The 26,009-nt window shown below is 48.6% G+C and overlaps 1 protein-coding gene across 1 annotated transcript in view; it reads left to right on the top strand.

Moving 5' to 3' along the window:
* Nucleotides 1-26,009, top strand: part of G3BP1 (G3BP stress granule assembly factor 1) — a 731,395-nt gene that overhangs the window by 212,351 nt on the left and 493,035 nt on the right. The window contains exons 3-4 of the mRNA XM_069653996.1: nucleotides 3,958-4,039; nucleotides 5,528-5,701. Coding sequence (XP_069510097.1) covers nucleotides 3,958-4,039; nucleotides 5,528-5,701 — 256 coding nt within the window. The remainder of the gene's footprint in view (nucleotides 1-3,957; nucleotides 4,040-5,527; nucleotides 5,702-26,009) is intronic.

Raw genomic sequence — 26,009 nt, 5'->3', positions numbered from 1 at the left:
AAATATGATCTGAGCAGCGGTGGGGGTGATGAAGCCAGGAGGGCTTACCTTATGATTCCGGCAAGTGGAAGTAGCTGTCTGTACGCTGCTCCTGTAGCGCATGGTGCTTGTGGGCCTTCCTAGGCTCCAACGATAATTCCTTGGAGGACCGGCAGTCCCTTTCTCTCTAGGAACGAAAGGGCGATGACTGTTGCTGCAGGGTACCCAATGGACGTGCTGTCTCGGTGTTTCTTAATAATTTGCAGCGATTCGTTGACTGTCTTGCCAAATGAGTTCTCTCAATCAAATTTGCATGTCCAACACTTTGGACTTAACGTCTGTTCTGCAGTTGGTGGTTTTCAGCCATCCCTGCCGACGAAGATACTTTGATACCCATTTGATGGAAACCGGTGTCCATGTTCTCCACCGCCACTGTGATGGCGTGGTCCGAGGTCACTCCATCGCCCCCACCCCCTTGCTGTTCAGACCATAGTTCCTGATCATAGCTGGACAAAATGGCCAGGGCATTAGCAGCCTTAATGGTGTTGGCAGCAATATACATGATCATTTTCTCCCATAGCGTCCATCTTCTGCTGGTCCGGAGGCACCATGAGACGAGGATGACTGGTTCAGAGTTTCCTGACTACAGCTGAGACCACAGTTGGGTGAAGGCTGGAACCTCAGGCACTTCGGTGTCGGGTTCTTCTCGAGCCTGTGCCCCTTCGGTGGAGCAGTGCTCAGATTCTTCATTAGGGCCAGGCCCTCCTCCCAGATATCTTTCAGCAAGGGACCTGACTGGATGGTCTTCAGTCTGGACTCACGACGTTGGTAAAGGAATCCTTCCTTCTCCAGCACAGGGTCTGGCATGTATTCACATGCTCGTGAATATTCCGTCAGGCTGGGAATCCTCGGTAGAAGAAAAAATAACTTCTAAACTTTCTCCCATAAACCAGTCACTGAGCTCTGGGTCATATTGCCCCCAGCCAATGAATGCCCTCTCCCCAAGACCCTCCTCTGGCAGTCATCTTCAGATTTTTACTGCATGTTCAAGTGTTGGGAGTCCTTGTGTTTTGCTTCGGGCTTTTGTTTTTGCCTTTTTTTTTCGGTAAAGTTCCAATTTTTGTCAAGAGCCCTTGTGCTCTTCGTTTGACAGGCAAACGGGGATCCGTTATCTGCGTCTTTCAACACCCCTCAAGGGCAAGATTCGTCGAGAGTTCATCGAAGATTCCAGAAGGCCATCGGGACCAACACTCAGTGCCTTTACTGTCTCCATCTGGACCTTAAGGAAGTGGTGGTGTTGGTGGTGGTGGGGGGGGGTGGGTGTGTAAGGGAAATGGAGTCCTCCACAGTGCTCCACGGCACGGATATTTCAAGATGAAAAAGTAACGAGTTGCTTACCTGTAGCTGTTCTCCAGCATGGGTCTGGTATGGATTCCCATGCAAACCCTTCCTCCTGCCCCTCTGCAGCTTTTTGGCTCTTCTTGGTCATACTGCCACTTTATGTGCTACCAAATCTGAAGATGGCTGCCAGAGGAGGGGCTTAGGGAGAAGGCAGTCATTGACTGATGGCCGTTTGACCCAGAGCTCTGCGATTGGTTTATAGGAGACGGTTTGTAAGTGAAAATTAAACTGTTCTTTCTTTACAGAGGATTCCCAGCCTGATTAGGGGGGGGGGGATATTCATGAGCATGTGAATCCATGCCAGACCCATGCTGGAGAACAGCTACAGGCAAGTAACTTGTTCCTTTTTAGTCTCAAGTGGGAAAGTTCCAAGGCCCTGGACATCATTGCGTGGTAGGACCCAAACTCATCCGGCGGAGAGGCCCTGTGTGGTTCATCCCTGCCCACTGGTTCCCCATCAGCTGGTATGGAGTCATTGGCTTCATCGGTGTCATCACTGTAGCTGCTGTATACGTGTGCGTAGCAGAATCCTCCCAGTCGTGTTCAAGTCCTGAGGTGGTGTCAGTTGACTACTTGGACCCGCAGGGTCCTTCGACCTGTGCTTGCACTGGGAAGGCCTTCTGGAAGTAGTTTTGGGGGACTCCTAGATGGAGCATGGCCCGGTGTGGACGTCAGTCTCTGAATTTCTGATACAAGCGAGTGCAGCGTGATCCAAATGGCCGACCTGTCCCTGGGCTGAGGCCTGGAAGGAATGAGAGGTGGAGGCTCTGGACTGGTGCGCCTCTGGTGAGCTGGAGGACTGGGCTTGCCTTGTGGTGACCCACCTCCAGACGCTGGTCCCTGACCACCTTTGTGGTCCGAATAAGAGAATTTGGGAAGATTGTCATCGCCCTCATCGGAGCTCATATAAATCTGTGCCAGTCTCACTGGGGCAGCCTGTGGGTCCGTACCCTTCTTAGGGACCATAGGCGTTTTACCCTTTCCCTTCTCTCGAGACTTCTGAGGAGGGGCAGCTGCTGTCCCCATTTGAGGGCTCTGTGCCGGAGCCGCGGCAGCTGCTTTACGCTGTTGTGGTAGAGGGGTCGCCTTGTGGCCAGACCCCATTTTGACGTAGTGGTAGTCGACAAGGTCCTAGCAGGAGCCTTCATCGTTGGTGACTGTTTTGGCTGATTGAGCTGCCGATGCCGAGGGGGGACAGCGAAGGGCCACCTTTTGGATCTCTCCTTTGTCGCCTTGTCCGTCGATGGTAAGCAGAGTTTCGAAAGAGTCAAGGACTTTCTCTAAGAGGGAGCGTGTCTCCCTGGTAGGCTCGACATCGAAGTGGTTGGTGACAGCAACCTTGTCCTTCCCGAGCAGAGACCTGAAGCAGCAGCGAACCCAGTGGGGTTCAACAACATGCAGCCTTGCCTTCTTTTGGAACCCGAGGGTGGTGCTCCATCAAAGGATCTCGACCTCTTTTCTGAGGGAGTTTGTGTGGGACCGGCTGGTCCCGGTGGAAGCACAACCATGCCCAGAAGCTAGTGATCCTTTGAATTTTTCGAAAATCCGCAGCAGACCTCTTATCCCTCCTTGTCGTGGTCCAGAAGCGGGCAATACAGAAATTTATGGTGCCTATCTTCGATGTACGCATTCTTCAATCCACATTATGCGTAGAGTTTAAAGAGGCATCTCTTCTCCTCGGTCATGGTGGAAAGGTGCGAAATAGTGCCGGGCCTTCTCGAAACTCGATGAAAGCTCTGCGATGTAGTGTGATCTTTGCCGATAGCGAGTCCCTACTGCCGGTAGTCGACCTCCGGTCGTACGATTAGACAGAATCGGTCGAAAAGTTACAAAAATTTGCCAAAAACTTGAAATATGAAAAAATAGCACAGTACACATCGGAAGCTGGCCTCCCGGGTTGGAGCTTAGGGAGAGGACTGTAATTGGATGGTGGCAGTATGACCCAAAGTACAGTGATTGGCTCAGAGGGGAAATACAGTTTTCAAGCTATAGTGAACGTATTTTCTTTTACTGAGTATTCCAAGCCTGTCGACAGGGAATATTCATGAGCATTTGAATCCATGGCAGACCCCATGCTGGAGAAGTATGGTATGCCTGCATTGTCTTTTATGATGCACTGCCTCATGTTACAAGTTTGGCATAAGCATTGTCTGTTCTTTTTTTAACTTGGGTCTTCAATTGTGGCAGGAAGAATCTTGTGTTTAATCCTTCATGCCGTTTCAAAATGTTATTTGCTTTGATGTCCATATCGTCTTTGAGGTGTAAATAGCTAGGTTTGCACACATGTTGCAGCCTTGCATCGTTAGCTGTGCTGCCAGTAACAAAACCCCAGCTGCATCCTTTGTTCCAGTTCATTGATTGCTTTGACCCCAATTTTAACACTTTTTGAAGAGGGAGTCCTTTTGAAAATGTGCGTTAAAGGCTCTTCTCTGAAACGGTTTTCCCCTTTGCTCAACCAATACGCTTTACCTTGTGATATGCAAGTCTGTCCTTTACTAACAATTGTAAAAGTATTGCTGTTCACCTTTTATTAATCAATTCTAGTCTTGACAGTCGGAAACCTGTGTTCTCTTTCAGATTTTATGGGAAGAGTTCCTCGTATGTCCACGGAGGGTTGGATCCCACTGGGAAACCAGCGGATGCAGTGTATGGCCAATCTGTAAGCATTCGTCAGTAGTGTGCTGTGTGCTTGTGGCTGTTAACGTAAGTGCGAAGTACCTTGAAATGCTGACCGGGATGGTAGTTCGCAGTTGGATATATGAACCTTTGAACGAGGCTTGTTCTGTGGAACTGTGGTGTTTGTGTTTTTTATCCATTTAAAAAAAAAAAAAAAAAAAAAAAATGTAACGGACAGTGGTACTTGTTTACGCTACACATGCTGTTCAATCTTCTATTTTAAGCAACTGGAAATACACTTTGTCTAATGGGTGTACAGAGCATGACTTTAAATTGTTAGTCCATTAAGTAGTTAGTGAACACTAGTGGGTACCTTGATGTGCCATATTTCATAGAAGAAAACCATCAGCACTTAATTAAGTCACATTCTCTCATACTGCATCTCCTACTGCCAGTAATAAAACTGTTTTCATTAAGAGAAAATTCTGGATAAACCACTTTCCATGACGGGTGAAGGTAGTGCAGGTGAACAGGGCAAACTGGCCAGACCTCTGTATTTGGCCTTTTTACTAGGAGTTTTTCTGCCACCTGGTTGGGACGTTCATGTATCTGCATATTCGTTTAGCCTGCAAATTTGCCTTCTCTGCTACTGCAGTCCCAGTGACCTCGCTTAGCAAAGATTTTACTTTATTTGGAAACCTGGATTACTTGTGGCTTTTAATAAATATAACCTTCTAGGATAAGTCATTATCATAGTTATGTGCCATTGAAGGTCGTATGTGAAGCACCAACCTGGTGGCATGGCGCCTCTGCATTTCTCACTGTGTACCCTAGCCCTGAGTTTTAAGCTTACCTTTTGACCCTGTGACCCTGGACAAACCAGTGAAAATGTGCGGGGTGCTTTACTTTAATTGTTTTAGTCATTGTTGCTACAACCCCTGGCTTTGCTGCAGGACACTTCACTGCAGATAAATTTGCTATATGTGGGGATAATTAGAGGGTGAAACAGGCTAGTGATTGTTTTGCGAGGGGGGGCAGCGGGCAGGGGCACTGCAGTAAAACGGCAGGTGCAGTGACTTATCATAGTCTTTCACTGCCTGGACCCTGTTTCAAATAAAATAAGATGCAACCTACTTCAAGAAAACCAATGTATGGCCTTGCCGTTTGTTTGGTAGGGAGTTTGCTATATAAGGTTTAATTGTGATGAATCCTGACCCCAGGGTATCATGGTCCAGTCTGGGGTTAATTTCTCCTTTTGGGTACCCCTGGCTCTCAAATGGGTTATCAAATTCATTTTAAAGCTTGATTTACACATTGGTCTTGCTGTACATTTTCTTGTGAACTAAATAAAATAAATACAGCAGTCTGTTGAAAACTAGCAGTAACAGCATCTGACATTGTGGCTATGTTTAAAAAAAAAATACACAATCTGCAGTATTTACTGCTCTGGAGACTTTGGGAGTGTGTGAGACACATGGTATTGTGATGGTCTTCATGTACCCTGAAAGTTATTTGCCTTTCCTCTCTACAGGAAATCCACAAGAAAGTTATGTCACTGAATTTCAAGGACTGCCATACGAAGATCCGTCATGTGGATGCTCATGCTACGCTGAATGATGGGGTTGTTGTCCAGGTTATGGGTGAGCTATCGAACAATAGGCAGCCCATGCGGAGGTTCATGCAGACATTTGTACTGGCGCCTGAGGTAAGAGATGAATTTGCCATCTAGCCTGTGGTGGGGCAATTGATACTTGAGAATAGGCTGACATTTGGCATCAGTTGATTAAATGCTGTGTGGCGTCCCAGTGCTGTCCATGCTGCCCCTAAGCAAGTGTGGTGTAATGTCTTAATATTCTTCTGAATGTAGACTCCAGACTGTTGAATTGTTTTACATAATGTGAAGGTTTGTTCACTTTTTGTTGGTCAACTGCTTGGTTTGCTTACGTTTTCTGCAAAGAAACTAAGTTGACATTACCTGCAGACACTTCCTTGAAATTGTCAATTGACAGCACCTGGAGTGTGGTGGAAGAGATAATGTTACATCCTCATTCCCAGCACAGCAGGTGGGATGTGAGGTGCCGGGAGAAGGCTCTGGTAGGAACAGTTGCAGCCTCCATTCCCAACCTGAAGTTCTAGCACAGGTACTGTTTGAGAACATTGGTAGTAACCACTTCCGCTGTGGGCAATTTTCGAATCCTACGTAATTAAGTAGCGATTGAACCGCCCAGTGATTAAGGTCTGTAAGCGTTGCTGACCTTGTTTGTACAGTGTTATTCACAGGTTTCTGGGTGTGTTGCAGTTTTTCACAGCTATACGGTTTTACTCACTAAACATACACGCTATTGCAGTAAGCTTTTAAAGAGAGATAACCTTAGTATTGTTCAGGGGGTTTCCTTCAGGTTAATCCAAATTCACTTGTAAACGTGACTGAGCAGCACGTCTTTTCTCAAAGGCAGATAACCTGCTAGACAAAGGTACTGATAGGAAAAAGGGAATAAAGGTCCACACTTAAGATTTTATGGTTTAAATAGATATAAATTTAATGATTAAAGGCTACGGGGGAGGAAAAGCGGTCCTGGCACAGGGCCACAAAAATGTAAGAGTGAGAAAGAGGATCCAAAATGGTCCCGTCCCCTGCACACCTTTAAATTGCGCCTAAGACGCCTAAACATTGATTAAAAACAACTTCTACATGGTTCAAAGTAAGAATTTACAATTTGAAAGCACGTGGGGCTCTTTCTAATAATACAATCAGATGTATGAATATTACAACAAGTGTTTATTCCAAACGCAAATAGTAGAGAAGATTGAATTCATTGTAGATGGCTGACGCGTTTCGCGATACCAATTCTCTTCTTCTTGAGCCATAAATCATACATACAAAATAAAAATGTAAAGAATACAAAGGAAATATAATCAGGGTTGTAAAGCTCTCAAGTCAAGACCGCAGTCTGTATCTAGTGCACATTTACTCATTTATCATGGACTGTAAGTCACCATTTGTGTAGAATAACATAGCCCTAAGGCAACAACCAGTTTCTGTGTGGACATTTCTAATAGTATATGGTGATTATCCAAAGCCACAAACAACCCAATCTACGCATAGCCGCCATGATCAATTTAGGTGCAAAGACAAAAATGGAGTTGTCCTTGAAGAGTTAGATAATGCCCCATGGGCTAGATATAAGCTCACCATCAACGGGAGGATCCTTAGTCCTATTGCGTTTAATGATGTAAAAGGGTAGTGAGGGTTCAATCAGTCATGGGAGACTCCATCGGGCATCAATTACACGGGAGCCCCAGGTCCTACAATAAGTGGTGTAGGACGCAATTTGAAGGTGTGCAGGCGACGGGAGGGTTCCATTTTGGATCCTCTTTTTCTCACTTTCAGACAAAGGTACTGATGACATTCTCCAGCATTGGATCTTTAATGGATTCACATGCTCTGAATATTTCCCCGTCAGGCTGGGAAACCTTGGTAACTTTAACCTAGCGTTTTCCTATGGAAAACATTTGACACTTTAGTGTCCTATCAATGTCCTTTTTGGCTGCTTTAGGCCCCACCAATAGGACGTCTTGTATAAATGCCCCCCTCCCCGGCAGCTTCCTTTCAGATTTCAACCGTCTACTGTGATCACCTCGTGTTTATTTGTGTTTTTGCATATGCGTTTGGTTCGTGGATTAGGATGTCATCGGTAGCCCAGAAGTCTTTGTCGGCCTTATGCTACCTGTGGCATGAAGGTGTACGAAGGCGATGGTCATATGGACTGTCTTTACTGTCTCTACCCCCATGACTCGGCGGATGCCTGCGAGATATGTCACAGGTTTTCGTAGAAGACCTTGAAGGAGAATAATCTACGGCTCAGATGTTGGCCTAATGAGGGCACTTACCCGGCTTCTGAGGTGGGTTCGGCCCGGGGGAGCCAGTCTTCAGGAAGAGCATAGAAGTCAGCGGAGCGGCGTTGGCGGAACCCCCTGCTAAGAAGCATCGGTCAGCAATGCCTGCATCAGAGGTGGGGAAAGGCAGCAAGTCTTTGTCTAGGCCGCATCATTCGAAGGGGGCCAGTGGCTCTTCGTTGTCCAAGTATGGCTGGCCGGACAAGCCCAAGGAATCTGGCGGTAGGCCAGAGAAAGCTACGGTGTCTGAGAAAGACCTGGCGAAGCCGAAGGAATCTTCGTCGAAGCAGTCGTCCAGGAACATCACAAGTCTTCGTCCAGTCTTCAAAGCACCAATCCAGATTTTTGGGTGAAATCGAAGCCAGGGGACGTGGTTCAGACGATGAGCTAGTCGACTGTTGCTCCATCGTCGGTAGTGCTGCAATCTACGGTGCAGTCGTTGACGGTGATGTCTGCACCGTCCATGACTGACAAACAGTGGTCCGCTGCTGTCGTCGTCACAGATGGAATCGGATGGGTTGTTGATGGGTGGGGCGTCGGTCTGCCACCTTTTGAGTCAATCCTTCCCAAGAACATTTTGCAGCAAGATCAGACTGTTTTCTGTTTCTTCGGGAATGGAGGAGGAACAGGAACCGGTGTTTGACCCGTCGGCTCTGGGTCTGCAGAGTGTGAGACCTTTGACTTTGAGTGGGGTGGGGGCTGGGCCGCTCCTTTACCCGTTGGTTAACCCGCAATCTCTGCTGTCGTTGCAAGTGCAGTCTACGCTTCAGTCTTTGTTGGGGCAACTGGATGCAAGGTTACCGCCTCCAAGTCCAGCAGTGCCGGTGGTCGAGGGGTTGCCTGGTGAAGCACTGAAGTCTCCTCTGGCACGGTTGCCATTGCCATTGGGGCTGGACTGTCCACGGTCTCATCCTGAAGAAGGCGAGCTACCTGAATCGGACCCCGAGGGTGTTCCGCGGGACACCCCATCTACGGTGTCGTCCATGAGGGATGCCGCGTGGGACCCGGAGGTGGAGCAGCCCCGTAGTCCGGCACAACCATCGCCTCCGATGATATTGGGGCATTTACTCCATGTCGAAAGTGTTTGGAGCGTTGCCTGAAGAGGAACGTAAGGACTGCTTCCTCTTCGACCATATGGGCAAGCGGATGAAGACTTTCTTCTCGGTGCCAATTCTCGACCACGTGTGACAGGAGGGCCTGCGCACAATGCGCCTTCATTTTCAGAGCGGGCGGTAAAAGGTTGCCTTGAAAAAAAATTCAAGGCTCCTGAGTTTACACCTAGATGCCTGGTGTCAGCCCACACCAGTCAGTGGTGCCGGCGGCTGCCAGTCGTAAGGCCAGGAGCCAACATAAATGTGTTGAGCCTCTGGACAGTGAGACCAGGAAGCAAGATGCCTTTGGAAAGAATGCCTTGACGGTAGGGGCTACGACTGTGAAGGTTGCAAATTCCTTGGCGATTATGGCCGGATATGATCGTGAAATGTGGCATCGGCTGGCCCCGATTCTTGGAACATCTGCCGGAGCAACACCGAAAGGAAGCAATGCTGTTGGTTCGAAAGGGGAAGAAGGCCTCCAACCACAGCATCAATATTGCTGTGGACCTGGCGGAGTCAGATTTTAAACATATTAATAATGGGGTGTTTTTCCGATGGCAGGCCTGTTTGAAGTGCACAGACTTTCGCCAAGAGGTCCAATAGGTCATCGACATGCCCTGTGAGGGCGAACACTTGTTTGGCGAGAAAATTGATGATGCCCTGAAAGGGATGAAGGGGGATACAGAAACTTCTAAATCCTTGGGTTCCTTGCAAAGTGGTTGCTCTTTTAGCTCCTTTGGAGCTTTTCATGGTGCCTCTGGGAATGGCCAGTTTGCTTCCGCCAGAGATCAAGGGTATGGGCGCTCCAGCTACTCGTCTCAAGGTTATCGGCTATCAGTCCAGTCTGCTCAGAAGGGCTGGGACTTCCACGCTCAGCGAAGAAAGGTTTGCAGTCCTCTGCGGCTAAGGGACGGCAAACAAAAGCTCAACAGTGACTGCCATATGGAGAATCTGCTGGGGGGCAGGGTTGCCATCCCTGTCGACGAGTGGCGAAGGAATCACATCAGATCGCTGGGTGCGGTGCGTCTTGGCCACTCGAGTTTCGGCGTCCTCCGGTCCCTATTCCGCCAGTGCATGTGCTGCAGCCGCATCTTCCAATCCTGCGGCAGGAGGTGGCTCACATGCTAGAAAAAGGGGCAACAGAACCAGTTCCGGTTGCGGAACGGGCCAAGGGATTTACTCCCGGTACTTCATCGCAAAGAAGCCCAACGGCAAGTGGAGGCCTATTCTAAATCTTCGGGCATTGAACAAGAGGCTGCAGTGCCTGTAGTTCAAGATGTCATCCGTTTGGTGCAGCCGGGAGAGTTCCTGGCGTCGTTGGATCTGCAGATGCCTATTTTCGCATCCCTATGAGGCGGAAGCACCGCAAGTTGCTGCGTTTTGTGGTCGGAGAGGAACACTATCAGTTTCGGGTCGTCCCCCAGGATGTTCACCAAGTGTCTGGCCCCGGTGGCGGCCTTCCTCCAGTGGGAGGGTCATGTGTACCCCTACCTGGACGATTGGTTGGTTGGGGTTCCTCTAAGAAAAGGGCACGAGAGTCTCTAATGGCGACCATGCAGCTTTTGCAACGGCTGGGATTAGCCGTCAACTTCTACAAATCCTATTTGATGCCATCCAGAGAGTTAGTGTTTTTCGGGGTGCAGTTTCTTACCTGAAATCTGGTAAAGCCTTCCAGCGAGCGTGTCAAAGTTGCGGGCCAAGGCAAGCGAGTGGAAAGGGGGCGCAATGGTCTCGGTCCGAGGTTACTTGTCTCTGTTGGGGGCCATGGCATTGTGCATCCCTCTTCTTCCCAATTGCTGCCTGTTTGAGCCTGGTGCAGGAGTTCCTCGCAAGACAGATGGTCGCAAGGTCGAGGATTGTGGTCGGACAAGTTGGTGGTCGACGAAGGCTTGGTGGACATGCACAAGCAATCTTGTAAGGGACATGCCCTTGCTGGAGCCGAGTTCCAGTTTACGATCGTAGCAGATGCTTCCCAGGTAGGGTGGCGGGGGCACACCTAGACAAGTCGCAGGGCCTATGGTCTTGAGTGGAGGCTATGTTACATATGAATGTGCTCGAGATGAGGGCGGCGCACTGGGCCCTGAAGTCTTTTCTTCCGCGGAGGTGAGGGTGTTAATACCACCACAATGTTCTAGTTAAGGAAACAGGAAGGAGGGGGGCACACATTCCAGAGTCTTGTTGAAGGAGGCGCAGGACGTTTGCCATTGGTCTCTAGCTCAAGGGCTCAGCATTGTCACTTTCCATCTGCCCGGAGTTCTGAATATTCAAACGGACGCGCCCAGTCAGCTGCACGAGTGGAGGCTGAAGGAGCAGCAGGTGACAATCTTCCGGTGATGGGGGGCATCCTCCGTTGTTTCTATTTGCTACAAGGGGAAACGAGCACTGTCTGGAGTTTGCCAGCAGAGGGGCTCCTCCCGAGTCATTGGGGGATGCGTTTTCGTTCCCGTGGACGGGCCTTTTCACGTATGCGTTTTTGCCATTCCTGCTCATTCAGAGTACCATCCAGTGAATTTGTAAGTACTAGTGCCGGGTGATTCTAGTGGCCCCGTTCTGGCCCAGTCGGACGTGGTTTTCAGATCTCCTTCATCTGGCAGTGAAAGGGCCGATTCGGTTGAACGAATCCGGATCTCCTGTTTCAGGACGGCGGCAGAGTGTGGTTCACGATCCGGTGTCTCTCAGCCTGGCGGCGTGGCTCCTGACCACTCAGTTCGGTCATCTAGGAATATCCAGAGTGTTGACGGATCTTGGTTATCAGTGAGGGCACCTCCCACGAATGTCTTGTATCATCATAAATGGACGTGATTTTGTGAATGGTGTAAGGGTCATCCTGAGGTTGAGCCTTTGGACGTTTCCCCCGGCTCAGGTTCTCCCGTACTTGTTACACCTGGCGGAACGGGGCCTGGCGTTGTCATCCATTAAGGTGCATTTGGCAGAGATTTCTAGATTCACGAGAAAGCGCCATGCTGCTCCTCTGTTTAGTTATTGCTTGGTGAAACATTTTCTGAAGGGGTTGTTTCAGACATTTCCTCCAGTGCCATCAGCATTTCACAAATTTGCCTCTATTGCTTTACCCTCGTTCTTTGCCAATGCATCCACGCCAGCGGAAAGAGCCCTACTTTCTCTGGATGTTGAGGCCCTGAAGTTTTATCTGAATCGAACAGGACTTCAGGAAGTCACAGCAGCAGTTTGTGGCATCTGGGCTGTCCAACAAGGGGCAGGCCAACTCGAGCAAGGACTTTCCTGCTGGGATTCCTCTACAATTTCGTTTTGTCACACAAAAGCTGGCAAGCCTTTGAGGGGTGCTCATTTGGCGCAGTCCATGGTGTCAGCGGCGCTAAGGTCTGGGATACCGCTGGTGGACATTTGCCAGGCAGCTTCCTGACCGGTGCCGCATACCTTCACCAGGCATTACTGTCTGGGGCAGCAACATGTGGAAGATGTGCAGGTGGGGTGTACGGTCCCCCAACGCCTGTTTCAATAAGGTAGGCCCTGCAGCTTCAGGGTTTTCTGTGCTGTATCAGTTGCTGGGTTTGTTGTCTCATGTATGTGATTAAATACTGTTTGTTGGTTTGCCTGTGACACCGCCACACATTGGTTGTACTGCTATGTAATCTAGTCACAGCATGTGAATCCATGAAAGATCCAATGCTGGAGAAGGGAGTAGTTTCTTACCTGCAACGCCATTTCTCCAGCGTTGGTATCTTTCCTGGATTCACATGCGCCCACCTGCCGCCCCACAGGCAAACCTGGCTTTGGGGTCTCTACTTTAGAGGTTAAAATCTGAATGGAAGTTGCAGGGGCGGGGCTATTTTTACCAGACGTCCCATTGGTGGGGCCTAAAGCACCCAAAAAGGAAGTTGATGGGACACTAAAGTGTCAGTTTTCCATAGGAAAACGCCAAGTTAAAGTTACCGAGGTTTCCCAGCTTGACGGGGAAATATTCACAGCATGTGAATCCATGAAAGATACCAATGCTGGAGAAATGGCGTTACAGGTAAGAAAGTACTCCCTTCCAAAGAGTGTCAAGGCAATTGGCCCTAAAGTTTCTTGCAGGCATCCCCTTTGCGCCCCATCACAGTATGTGCATAAAGAGTAAAACGCTACCAAAGGTTAAACAAAAGTATGGGTATTTAAAACCGCAATAGTGGCCTAAAAGGATGCTTTAAAATCTGCATACAATTGAGATGGCTATTTGCTACTGTGCTGTCTAGATTTTAAAGTGTCAAATGTAAAACGTAGCCTTAAAAATATGACCAAGCAATTAAATTCAACTCAGTCCCTGGAATTCAAACTCATTGAACATTACAAAAGGGGCACACCGGCTAACTGGCATGGTAAAGGTTTAAGTTACTTTGGGGGACTTGGCGTTTAGGAACATCGTCCCTCATAGCTCAAGTGGACAGACTGTAGTTGAGCTGCAACTATGATGTTCTAAACTAAATTAAGCCAGATTACGCCCTAAAGGGGAAGAGTGGAGGGGAGGGATGGCTGCAGCAACCAAGATGAGAAACAGTTGCATTCAAGGTGGCGATCAAACCAGGGGATGCAAACAGACCACACAGACCCACAGATGTTTTCTTAAATCTTTTTTCTGTGGCTTATGGATCTGTTTAGAATCTCATGTTGTGCATATAGTCGGACATCTAGTGGAAGTTGCACAGTATTGCATCTTGTTTTTAAAGTTTGAAAAGGGACATCGACTGGGCGCTATTCTAACACTATCTCTAGTGTGACGTGTACTTGTACCCATGATGTGTTGAGGTCCCCAGATCATTTTTGTTCGGCCATTCTGGGCGGTTGCGTTAATGCAGAGCTCTTAGCTTATCTGCGAGATATATTGCTTTGTATATTTAACATTATAATATCTTCGCACGATTTCGACGTTCCTTGGACAAACATTTGCAGACTACCATCCAAAGACTTGTGCGACCTATCTCTCGACGACGGCCTATGGCTTTCTTCGGGCTTTGTCCTTTGCAGTAGGGAGAGAGGGGGTTCTAACATTTTAGATTTTAGAGAATGCCTCATCTCACACTTTCTCATATTTTCCTTTGTCTGGCTGCCCTTTCGGTTTCTATTAACCATGGAACAAACTCCATTTAAGTTTTGTCCTTCTTACAACTGGAGGTTTCCTTGGAAAGACACTCGTAAAGAGTGTAATAATTGCCTACCTCGGGATCACAAACTGCATTGCAAGGCGTGTACATTATTATAGCCGAAAACTATTAAACACTTAACTGCCAATGGTTTGCCCTCCCAGTGCCAAGCCCTTTTGGTAATTTCGGTATGTAGCAATTCTATCCCATGTATTTTGTTACATGCGATATCTCAGAACATTTGGGCCATTTTCTACCCACATGTATTCAGTTTTAACGCCACCAAGGAATCCTAGTTTGCTGTATGGCTGTGAGAAATAACCCAAAAAAGGAGCAAATCTTCTCCAATAAAATGACGAAGCCTGTTTTTTTTCCTTGTAAGAGCTAGGAACAAATGTTATAAATTCACCATTTTCCAGATTTTCAAGAACTGGTTGAATGGAAAGCAAAAAAAACATAAGGTAACCATCAGTTTTGGGAGAGGTAGGCGATTTTACCCTTTTTACCAATGGGACATGCATGGACGGAATGGAAGAGGGTAGGAAAGCTGAATGGGAAGACAAAGGCATACATTTCTGAAAAGTAGACAAAATTCCAAGTTTACGAAGGGGTCATTTGCACAGGGCAGGCAACAACTATGTAGATAAAATTCCGTAGTTTGGGGAAAAATTGGAAAAACGACAGGGGAAAAAAGTATGTGCTGGAAATGGTTGGACTTGTAAGGTAATGGCTTCTGTGAATATTGAGAACAGCAATGCACCGCTACCTTCGCCCGACTCTTCTAGTTAGGAAATTGCACATTTTTCAAAATGTTTCACAAAAGAAGCAATGCCACAAGCCAAAAACGGAGCCATAGTACACAGGATTTTTATGCTGACAGCTTAAACAGATGTACTTAGCATGTGTAAATAATAGGGGTGTACCGAAATTCGGCTTCGAGTAAGTATTCGGCCGAATTACGGCTGAAAAAAAGCTATTCGGCTCTTGCCGAATACTTTGACATTCTCATTTGAATACAATGCAACATGAACTCAAAGGCAAATGTAGACTTCAGTTTGCAAAACTCAATAGAATTAGACCAGACAAATTGCTATCACACAGCTGAAAAATATCTTGCATTGTAATCTGCTCTTTAGGGCATGGTTTGTTATATATTCTTAGACAAAAAAGGTGCTCATCTTTTATACTTAGCATGCAACAATACAGGAACATCTTTTCTTCTGGCAAATGTTTATATGCAATGCGCACTTTTTACAGTTGGAAAAAACAAAGATGTGCATAGATACTATCAGTTGCTGTCATGTCACTTCCCATTGCGTACGTCCTATTCCCCCCCCCTTTTCTTTTTTTAAGGACTTCAGGTCTGAGTTTAACTATCTGATATTTTATCAGGAATTGTAAGTTTCATATGTTTGTGTACTGGCGAGAGAGTGGCTAGGATAAGTGAAAAGTGAGCAGCATTTGTTTGAGTGGGGTGAATAGTTATGAGATGGAGTTCACGCATTTCAGACTTCCTCTTGACTTGTGCCCTGCATGAGCCGACACAAACCATTTTATACATTTCTATGTGAGCTACAAAGGCAGTCCTTTTCCATTTGTGAAGCCTCCTACTTTAACTGGCACTGATTATGCAACAATCTTCTGTAAATTTGGTCCCTTCATTTTGGTTAAATCTGCTTTATTTCTGGCTTTTATACTTTAAATAAAGATGCTACATTAATTACAATGAAGAGAAATAAAAGTATAGAATGCATTTAAAATTGTGCTTTGTTTTTTTTTAATAAGTGTTTTTTTTAAAGTTTGGAACATTTCTGATGTTTGTTAATCTGCTTAGAATCACATGCTGTGCATAGTCCGACATCCAGTGGTCACTGCGGAATATTGCATTTTGTTTTCGTAGTCAAGAAGGGGACGTCGACAAGGCGTGTCTGTAACACTATCCCTATAGTGATGTGCATTGTACCCACAATCCCTCACGCGTCGAGGTCCCTCAGATTGTTTTTTTCTGCCCAGATATTGGTCGCCTTAACGCAGAGCTCCTTCGAGAGAAATTGCAAAACATTTACTCGACCCTTTGGTCGTTATTTATTATACATTACATTAGATCCCTCCGACGGCGAAGCTGCAAAGCTGTTTCACCGCCGAGTAAGAACTTCGACGGCAGTGACTTGGACGGCGGAGATCCTTCTGCGCTGCTGAACACGTGGCCTGGCCTCGCCGGCCTAAGCCAGTAGGGAGAGTGGGGGTTGTGGGACATTTCTTCTAATTCTAGCAATGCCTTTCTCTTTCACCCCCCTTTCCTTCGGGGTCATTATCACTCTTAATTGTATCCTCAGTTATGGAGAGGACTCGGTTTAGATTTTGCCCACGCTGTAAGGGCAAATTCACATGGAAAGACGAGCACAAGCGGTGTAACCAGTGCTTGCCCCTCGACCACAACAAGGAAGGCTGTGCGGCCTGTAAACTTCTTCGCCCAAAAACTTTAAAGGATTGCAGGGTCAAGAGGTGGGCAGCCTACGCTATGTCTAGAGCGGATTCCTCACCTGCCGCCGCCGAGTGTGACGAGGACCGTGATAACCCGACCTCTGTTTCGGAGGTTGTAGACCTCTCTAGGGAGCGCATCCGCTCCTCGGCGTCTGTCCCTGGCCCCGACAAGTTTGGCTCATGCCCTACTTATGGGGATGAACACCCCGACGACACTCGAACACAAAGCTTAAACATAAGCACACAACTCACGGCCCTTCTTCATCAAAGACTAAGAGCCCTAGTGCCAACAGACGCCGGACCCACCGGCGTCCTCCACCAACCTTAAGGGTTGCAAGCCCTCCCCGCCATCGCAGACGTTTCTAGTGACTGGGCTACCTGCAGACAAGGGCGCTACCACCAGAACGCCAGGCGCCTCGTAAAAGTGCGACAGTCGCCAAAAGAGACTTGGCACCGCCCAGCACGGCGCCAGACGAACTCTCGACCGAGAAATTAATCGTCAAGAGCTTGGCTCGCCTTGTTTCCACTGATGGCGAGTGATACACCGAAGACCGCTCACAAGGCCAGGGAGACGCCGAGAAAGCCGGAAGGGAGGCTCCCACCTTCGAAGGAAGGCCCTAGCCTATGAGAAGGTTTCTCAGAAGGCGAAGGGACTTTATCCTCAACGTTATGGGACAGATCTAGACGGCTACAGGCAGAAGAGCCTCCTTTTTCGCCTCCAGACCGTTCTGGGTTACCACATTGGACATTTGAGAGATTCCAATCATGTATCGACAAACTGGATAGATTTATGTCCACTCCTGAAAATAAAACACCCAAGAGGCCAAGAGAGGTACTTCATGAGGCCCCAGGGCTAAATAGCCTAGACTGTTTAACCCCCCTTCTAGAGGAGACCAATACTTATGACCTCACTGAAGAAGACTCTCACTTCCAAGAGGATGAGGAGTTCTTAAATGGTGAAGACCAACGGAACCTCGAAGGTTTTGAGGAAAAACCTGACCTAGGTGGGGTGGGGGCTTCGAATAAAACCTAGATGAAGGTGGCTCACAGCCCTAGCAGTCACCAACGGTGTCTACAGACCCTGAGATCCTGAACCTTTCCTCTCCTCAGACCACACCGGTCAGGAATCCGTCACTGATGGATGACCAACCCACTTTCAACGCGCTACTACGGAAAGCGGCAGCGCACTTTGAAATTGAGACTGGGGAAATTACTCCGATACTGATTTTGTAGGAAAAATCATTAAGGAGAAACCTCCCACTAGCCAGACCATTCCCCTCCTCACCTCAGTTGAGACGAATCATCCCATCACTGTCTACACCTGCGTTGGTCAGAGGGGTCAACCCAAGAATTGAAAAACTGTTTACTCCCTCTCCTTCGGACCCATTATACGTTAAGGGTCACTCGATACCAGATTCCTTGGTGGTAACTACCACAAGGAAAAGAGTAGGGGTTCCGCTATCAACTAGCGAAGCACCCCCAGACAAGGAAGGAAAAACTCTACGCCCTGGGTAAGAGAATTACAGCCTCAGCAGCTTTTTCCACCAGAATTGCCAATAATACCTTACTGACAAAGTTATGCTGATGCCTAATGGGATACGCCAAGACCTTGAGGGTCCCTGAGCCCTTAAGAACTTGCTTGTTAACCACGGTAACAGAAGGAACTCTGGTTAACCAGAGCATCATTAAAAACACTCTTGATGCTGCAGAAACGGCTGGCCGTTCTTTAGTCCAGGGGATACTTCTGAAGTGTCATGTCTGGCTCCGCAACTCAGGTTTTAAGCCAGAAACACAGGCGTCACTAGTCAATAAACCAATAGAGGATTCTAACCTCTTTGGGAAAGCGGTGGATGACGCACTGGAGACTGCGAAGAAGGATTTCGACACCCTAAAGACTTTAGACCAGATCTCAAGGCCTCCCAATAAGCGAGGATTCGGCAACAAACGTTTTTTTCGAGGCCAACATCAACAGCAACAACAGCAGTACACTGCAGGCAACTGGTCCTCTACTCGGGGAACCAGTGGCCAATACACCCAGAGGACAACGCCGTGGCAAGGGTAGAGGTCGGGGCCCCACTCCCAGAGGATCCCCGGCTACCAACACCAAATAACCAGATGGTTCGGGTACCCGCCCATGCATTGCTGGTCAGGGGCCGGTTAATATCTTTCCTACCAGCATGGGAGGGAATACCATCAGACCGCTGGGTATTGTCAACTATAGCCTGCGGTTACTGCATAGAATTCAGCTGGTCCCCCAAGTACAGACCTCCAAGGGGACGACTCTTATCACCGGAGCACCTCGCCATTCTTCAAGTGGAACTGCTGCTACTAAAAGGAGCAATAGAGGTTGTGCCTCTATCACAGGTAATGGAAGTTATTCATTCAGTGTACTTCCTTGTACTGTAACCATGATCCCTGTACTAGATCTGCGCCCAGCGAACAAATTTGTCAAACCTCAAATTTCGCATGGTGACCTTACAGGAAGTAATCCCCCTGCTTTCACAGGGAGATTACATGACCACACTGGACATGAAAGATGAATACTTTCATATTTTAATGTTGCCAGCACACAGAAAATACCTCAGGTTCATGATAGAGGGCAAACACTACCAGTTCAGAGTGCTACCCTTCGTCATAGCGTCAGCGCCAAGGGTATTCACGAAAGTAGTGGCAGCGGCCCACCTGCGCAGGTTGTCCATACCAGTATACCCTTACCTCGACGATTGGCTCATAACAGGAGATTCTTACGAGACATGCTTCTCAAATACCCAAAAGACTGTTGATCTTTTGTTCCAATTGGGCTTCTCCATCAACGAGAAGAAGTCCAGCCTAGACCCCAGCCAGATGAAATCATTCCTAGGGGCTCTAATTCGAACAAAGGACGGCCTTGTCTTCCCCTCCAACGAGAGGGTCCAAAATATGCTGTTTCAGATCCCTCAATATGTGGCCGGTCGAGAGGTGACGGTACGCAAAGCAATGCGTTTCCTAGGAATGATGGCGTCATGTATATATTTGGTACCTCACGCGCGCCTGCGCCCAATGCAAGAGTGGCTCAACAGCCAGTGGTGTCAGGCCAGCGGACAATGGGACGATCTAGTGGTGGTCTCGCAGGCCTTGGTTCTCTCGCTACGGTGGTGGTCGAAGGAAAACCTTGTAATAGGGAAACCATTCGCCACCCCCGCAGTGGAAGCCACTCTAACCACAGATGTATCCCTCACAGGATGGGGGGGGCTCACCTATCCCATCAGACTGCACTTGGAGTTTGGACTCCGAGTGTAGCGTCCAAACATATAAACTTGCTGGAACTGCTAGCGGTCTTCAAAGCACTGAAGCTTTCCAGGCACACCTACAAGGGAAGACCGTGATGGTCCTCACAGACAGCATCACAGCCATGTACTACCTGAACAAGCAAGGGAGCACGCACTCTCCAGGACTATCCAAGCTGTCCCAGATCATCTGGAAGTGGGCTCTCAGACACATTTTCCTGTTGTCACAACATGTACCAGGGGAACTCAATCTGCTAGCAGACGAACTTGGCAGAGACTTCCCTCTGCCCGCATAGTACGAATGGCGGTAAAGAGAAGACATCGTCTTCGAAGTTTTCTCACAATGGGGGTTCCCAGAAATAGATCTGTTCGCAACTCTGGAGAACTCCCAATGCCAAGATTATGCCTCCAGGTACCCCCAGAACCGATCCAAGGGGAACAGTCTCTGGATAACATGGTCAGGGAAATTTGTTTACGCTCCCCAGTACCCCCCCCCCCCCCCCCCCTACTCCCCTTCTTAACAAAATAGTGCACAAGATGCACCAGGAACCAGTCACCATGATACTAATGGCCCCTATGTGGGCCCGACATCCATGGTTCACTCACCTGATGGAGATGTCTCTATCTCCACCGGTGAAACTACCCTGCCTGTACAACCTGCTGTCACAGGACAGGGGCAAGACAATACACCCATGCCCACAGACCATGAATTTAGCAGCCTGGCTGCTGAGGTCATAGAATTTGGACATTTACAGCTCCTTCAAAGATGTATGTACATTCTCAGGGAGGCTAGAAAACCCTAACGCTTGTTACTGCTATTCTAGCAAGTGGAAGAGATTCATCATCTGGTGTAGAAATAAGAGCATCAACCCAGTTGATTGCTCTCCCACACAGATTGTTCTTTACCTGACTCACCAGGATTGGTCTTTAATTCTATTAAAGTTCATCTAGTTGCACTTTCCGCATACACCACTTCTCAACTCTGTGTCATGGTGGAAAGTCCCAGAAATTAAAGCCTTCATGGAGGGAGTAAAGAGGATACACCTTGCTACAGCTAACCCAGCTCCCGGATGGGACCTAAATGTGGTACTTAGCAGGTTTATGGGCTCACCCTTTGAACCCATGCACAAAGCATCCCTTAAGAACCCACTCTTAAAACTGCTTTCTTAATAGCTATCACCTCCATTAGGAGAGTGAGTGAACTACAAGCGCTCTCTATACTAGACCCCTTTGTAACAGTTCACAAGGATAAGTTGGTTCTACGCACACATCCTTGGTTTGCACCAAAATTTATTTCTAAATTCCATGTCAACCAGTCAATAGAACTACCAACGTTCTTTCAATCTCCTTCAAATCTAGGAGAAAGGAGCCTGCATACACTAGATGTGCGCAGAGCCGTCCATGTTTTATATGAAAAGAACTAGACCTCTGAGAAAGCGGTTTCAAAATCCACTATATCTAGATGGATTGTCCAATGCATCACTGTTTCTCTCTTGCTAAGAGAACTACCCTTCAAGCCGAGAGCCCATTCTACTCGGGGCACTAAGGCTTCCATAGCATTCATTGCAAATGTCCCTCTTGAGTCCATTTGCAAAGCGGCAACCTGGAGTTTTGTACACACCTTTACAAAACACTACTGTCTAGATGCCAACTCTAGGTCTGATTCCCAGGTGGGACAAGCAGTATTAAGACATCTGTTTTCTACTGTTCCTTCTCACAACCCACCTCCAACTCGGGCTACTGCTCGCTAGTCTATGCACTGTATGTGATTCTAAGTAGATTAACCAACATCAGAAGACAATGCATTACTTACCGTAAAAGCATTTCTGATGGTTGTATCTGCTTAGATTCACATGCGCCCACCCTTCCTTCCCTGCTCGGATGGAAGGAACATAGACATCCTTTTTGTTGCAGCCACCAAGGAAAACGGGGAACCCCATGTATTTGAAGACACCCGTGGGAATCTACAGAAGTCTGACTTGCGCAAATCACCCTAGAATTTATTACCTGAAAGCCCGGGCGAAGTCAAAAATTTAGGGGAAAAACCAAAATGTTCAGACGTTTCCTGAAACACGCCACTAACACATGTTCTACCTTCCTGCGTTCCCACAGGTGTCCCTGTGACACAGTGCCTGACATGCGTGGGTGCACCTACCTTGGTGCAAAGAGAAAAGGCTAAACCACTGGTAACCCAAGTGTTTTGGTAGAGCAAATCTTGCAGGATGTGCTTTTGTGCACAGCCTACAGATTTGGGCCTGGGGTGTTGCAGCCACTAAGAACAGGGAACCTCATGAATTTCTGAAAAGACACCTGTGGGAATCCAGAGGTCTGACTTGTGTAAATCCCCTTTAAATGCATTACCCACAAGCCCCGTCAAAGTCTGACATTTTGGGAAAAACACAATTCTACAGAATGGGGTCTGCCATGGATTAACTTTCTCATGAATATTCCTCAGCAGACTGAGAATCCTTGGTAAACGAAAGGTTTCACTTTCACTTAAAAATTGTTTCTCCTCTAAACCAATCTGGGTCACACTGCCCCCAGCCAATGACTGCCTGCTACCTAAACCACTTCTCTGGCAGCCATCTTTGGATTTTTACCACACGTTAAAGCGTTGGGAGTCCTCGTGTTTAGTGTTTAGCTCGAGTTTTTACTGTTTTTTTTTTTCTTGCTTTTTGGAAGAGTATTTTATTTTTCAGACCTCGTCGCCTCACCAGATCCTCTCTGCTGGACGAGATTGGCTTGTTTCACTCTATGATCTCCAGAGCTTTAGAGCTCTTCCAGCTCGCACCAGAGGAGAAGGTCTTCTTATGCCAGCGTTGAGAGTCGAAGAGAAAGACAATCCTCTCGGTCCCACTTCTGAATGATATTTGGGACAAAGGCTTGTCCCTTAGGAAGAACCAACCATTCTACGGCCCCGGTGAAGAGGGATCACCTTGAGAAGTAGTACAGGGTGCCGACTCTGACCCCAAGTGCTTACGGACACAACACTCGCTGGACTCTGTGGTATTGGCATCTGCCAAGAAGTCATCGGACGCTTCTTCCTCTGCTGCGTCCACCCCCCCCATGACAGTGAGGGGAAGAAATTAGATGCCATGGGATGATGGGTTATCTACTCTGCGGCCACTACCATCAAGGCCGCTAACGCCCTCGTAGCGCGCTTCAACTGAGAGCTATGGTTAAAGATCGCTCCCATCCTGGACTTCCTCCCCGATGACAAGAGGTCAGAAGTGTTGGAGATTCTGCAGGAAGGCAAGGTGGCGCCGGACCACGCCATCACAGTGGCCAGAGACATCGCCGACACGTCGTTCTGCCAGATGGGTTACAGCGTTTGCCTTCGTCGTGTCTGGCTCAAGGCCACCAACTTGCCAGGATTTTCAGACGAGAGTTTTGGACATGCCCTTTGACGTAGACCACCTCTTTGGGAAGGCTGTGGATGAGTGTCTACAGGCCATCAAGGCTGACACCGAGACGGCACATGCTCTGGGCACTCTTCAACAGCAGCGGGTGTCCTTTTGGCCCTCATGTGGCAAGTCTCAAGGATCTTCCAAAGGTTTCAGTGGGAGCTCTTCCTACCGCCATCCCTCCTGCTCCTCGGCCCAGGAAACAAACTGGGGCCGTTCGGAGGAGGTTGTCGTAGACTGGGACCCCAGGGCGGCCCTTCGACGTCCATGCAGGATTGAACTGGCTGTGGCGTTGGGCCTCCACTCGTGCACCCCGGTGTGAGGCGGCTGGCAAACTTTGTTGGCGTGTGGAAGACCATCTCCACCGACCGTTGGGTGCTGGACGCTCACTCACGGACATACCCTAGAATTTCAACTGAAGCGTCCCAGAATACCACCGGTGGGCCGGCAGGAAAACCGCGTCCCTCGACCATGCTAAAGAAAAGAGCGCTAGAGCTCATCCCAAGGCGGCTCAGGGGTCTCCGGAGTGTACTCAAGGTACTTACTTGAGAAAAAGAGGACCGGGGGCTGGAGGCCCATCCTCTAGCTCCGGCGACTTAACAAATACATCAGGTTCCAAAAGTTCTGCATGTTCAATCTTCAGCACATGCTCGGACTGCTTGAAAAGGGAGACTTTCTGTCGTCGCTGGACTTGGAGGATGCATACTTTCACATTCCAATCCACAAGGGACACCGCAAGTTTCTGCGCTTCGTCGTTCAGGGGAAGCATTACCAATTCAAGGCCCTTCCCTTTTGGACTGAAGTCGGCACCAAGGGTATTCACCAAGTGCCTGGCACCAGTGGCGGCGCATCTGAGACTACAAGGGATTCAAGTCTACCCTTACTTGGACGACTGGCTCATCTGGGCTAGTTCGATGGACATCGCCGTCGACCACACGGCATGGACTGTCCGCCTACTGACAGATCTGGGGTTCTCGGTGAACTATGCAAAGTCCTGCTTGACTCCATCGCAGGAAGCGCTGCTTCTGGGTTCCTGACTCAACAGTGTCGTGCCTGGTGTCGCCGTCGGAAGAAAGGATAGCGGCCATCTTGGGCAAGGTGCAACGGCTGTTTGCACTGAAGATCGGCACAGTTGGGAGCATCAAGTCTCTACTCGGCATGATGTCGTCGTGCATCTATCTCATCCGCCTTTGCAGACTACGGATGTGTCCCATTACAGGAGGTCTTCGACCATTGGATACAAGTGTCGGGAAGCTTCCAGGACAAGAGAACACAAGAGCTTCCTTGGAGCGATAAGGTGGTGGGGAGTGCGCTCATCTGTCCGGAGCCCACCGCACCAGGAGACGTTCATGACTGACACCTCCCTGGAAGGATAGGGTGCTCCCATCGGAAGTCTTCATGCCAGAGGCCTGTGGCTGCCGGAGGAAAGCTGTTGCACATCAACGTGCTAGAGCTTCGAGCAGTGTTTTGGGTCCTCAAGTCCTTCCTTCGTCCCTCAAAGGCAAGGTGCTGTGAGTCTTCACGGACAATGAAACTACAATGTTTTACATCGGGAAGCAGGGAGGCACCAGATCCCGAGCGCTCTCCAAAGAAACGCAGGACCTATGGCACTGTGCCATCGTCCAGGGGATGTTCCTCATTCCATTCCATTTGGCAGGTGTAAAGAACACTGTCTCCGATTCTCTCAGCAGGGAGCTACGCTCGTGCCATGTGGGAATTTCGGCAGGACCAAGTGAACACCTGTTCCGCAGATTGTTCTGTTTGCGACGGCGACAAACACTAACTGCCAGAGGTTCGCCAGCAGGTTTCCCCAGGCGGGGAGCATGGGGGGCACACATCATTTCCCTGGGACGGCCTGTTTCTGTATGCGTTCTCTCAGTTGTCGTTGCTTCTTCGACTCATCAATCAACTCAGATGGTCCCTGTGCAGGATGATCCTCGTCGCACCAGTGTGGGCGAGGCAGATCTGGTACCTGGATCTTCTCAGCATGTCAGCGTCCACTCCAGTCAAGCGTCCGGTGGCTTCCATTTCCAGGTGTCTCTCAGGCTGCATCACCCATTGTCACTGGTTGGCAAACCAACCGTTGCCTGGCCGTCCGAAAACCCATTTCACCAGAGCGATTACTGTCTGGTCTGCCCCTGCTTGACATCTGCAGGGCTGCTACATGGAGGTCCACGCACACCTTCACGAGATTCTACTGCGTCGACGGGGATTCCAGAGAGGAGTAGAGTCGGCCTAGCAGTGCTGCACAATCTGTTTGCTTGAAGGTGAGCCTGGTGAGGAGGTAAGGGGTGCTTATTTTGAGCCTTGCCACCTCCCATGGTTGTGCATGTGTGTACTGCTATACATAAATTATTCATGAGCATGTGAATCCATGCCAGACCCCATGCTGGAGAAGGAACAAGTTACTTACCTGTTGCTATTCACCAGCATGGGTCTGGCATTTATTCAAATGCGAAACCTCCCGCCGTCCCCTCTGCGGCGGCTCTTGGTCATACTGCCACTTTACGTGCTTTCCAAATCTGAAGATAGCTGCCAGAGGATGTGCTTATGGAGAGGGCAGTCATTGGCTGGGTGCAGTTTGACCCAGAGCTCAGTGATTGGTTTATAGGAGAAAGACAGTTTGTGTGAAAGTAACTTTTTACAGAGGATTCCCGGCCTGAATGGGAATATTCATGAGCATGTGAATCAATGCCAGACCCATGCTGGAGAACAATAGTTACAGGAGAACAATGGTTACAGTTAACTAACTTGTTTCTTGCCCTCAGTTGT

Source organism: Ambystoma mexicanum, chromosome 3q (assembly GCF_040938575.1).
Source record: "Ambystoma mexicanum isolate Mex_15411 chromosome 3q, UKY_AmexF1_1, whole genome shotgun sequence".
Classification (NCBI taxonomy): Eukaryota; Metazoa; Chordata; class Amphibia; order Caudata; family Ambystomatidae; genus Ambystoma; species Ambystoma mexicanum.
Note: the sequence above shows the minus strand (reverse complement) of the source record. Positions and strands in the feature narration are given on the sequence as shown.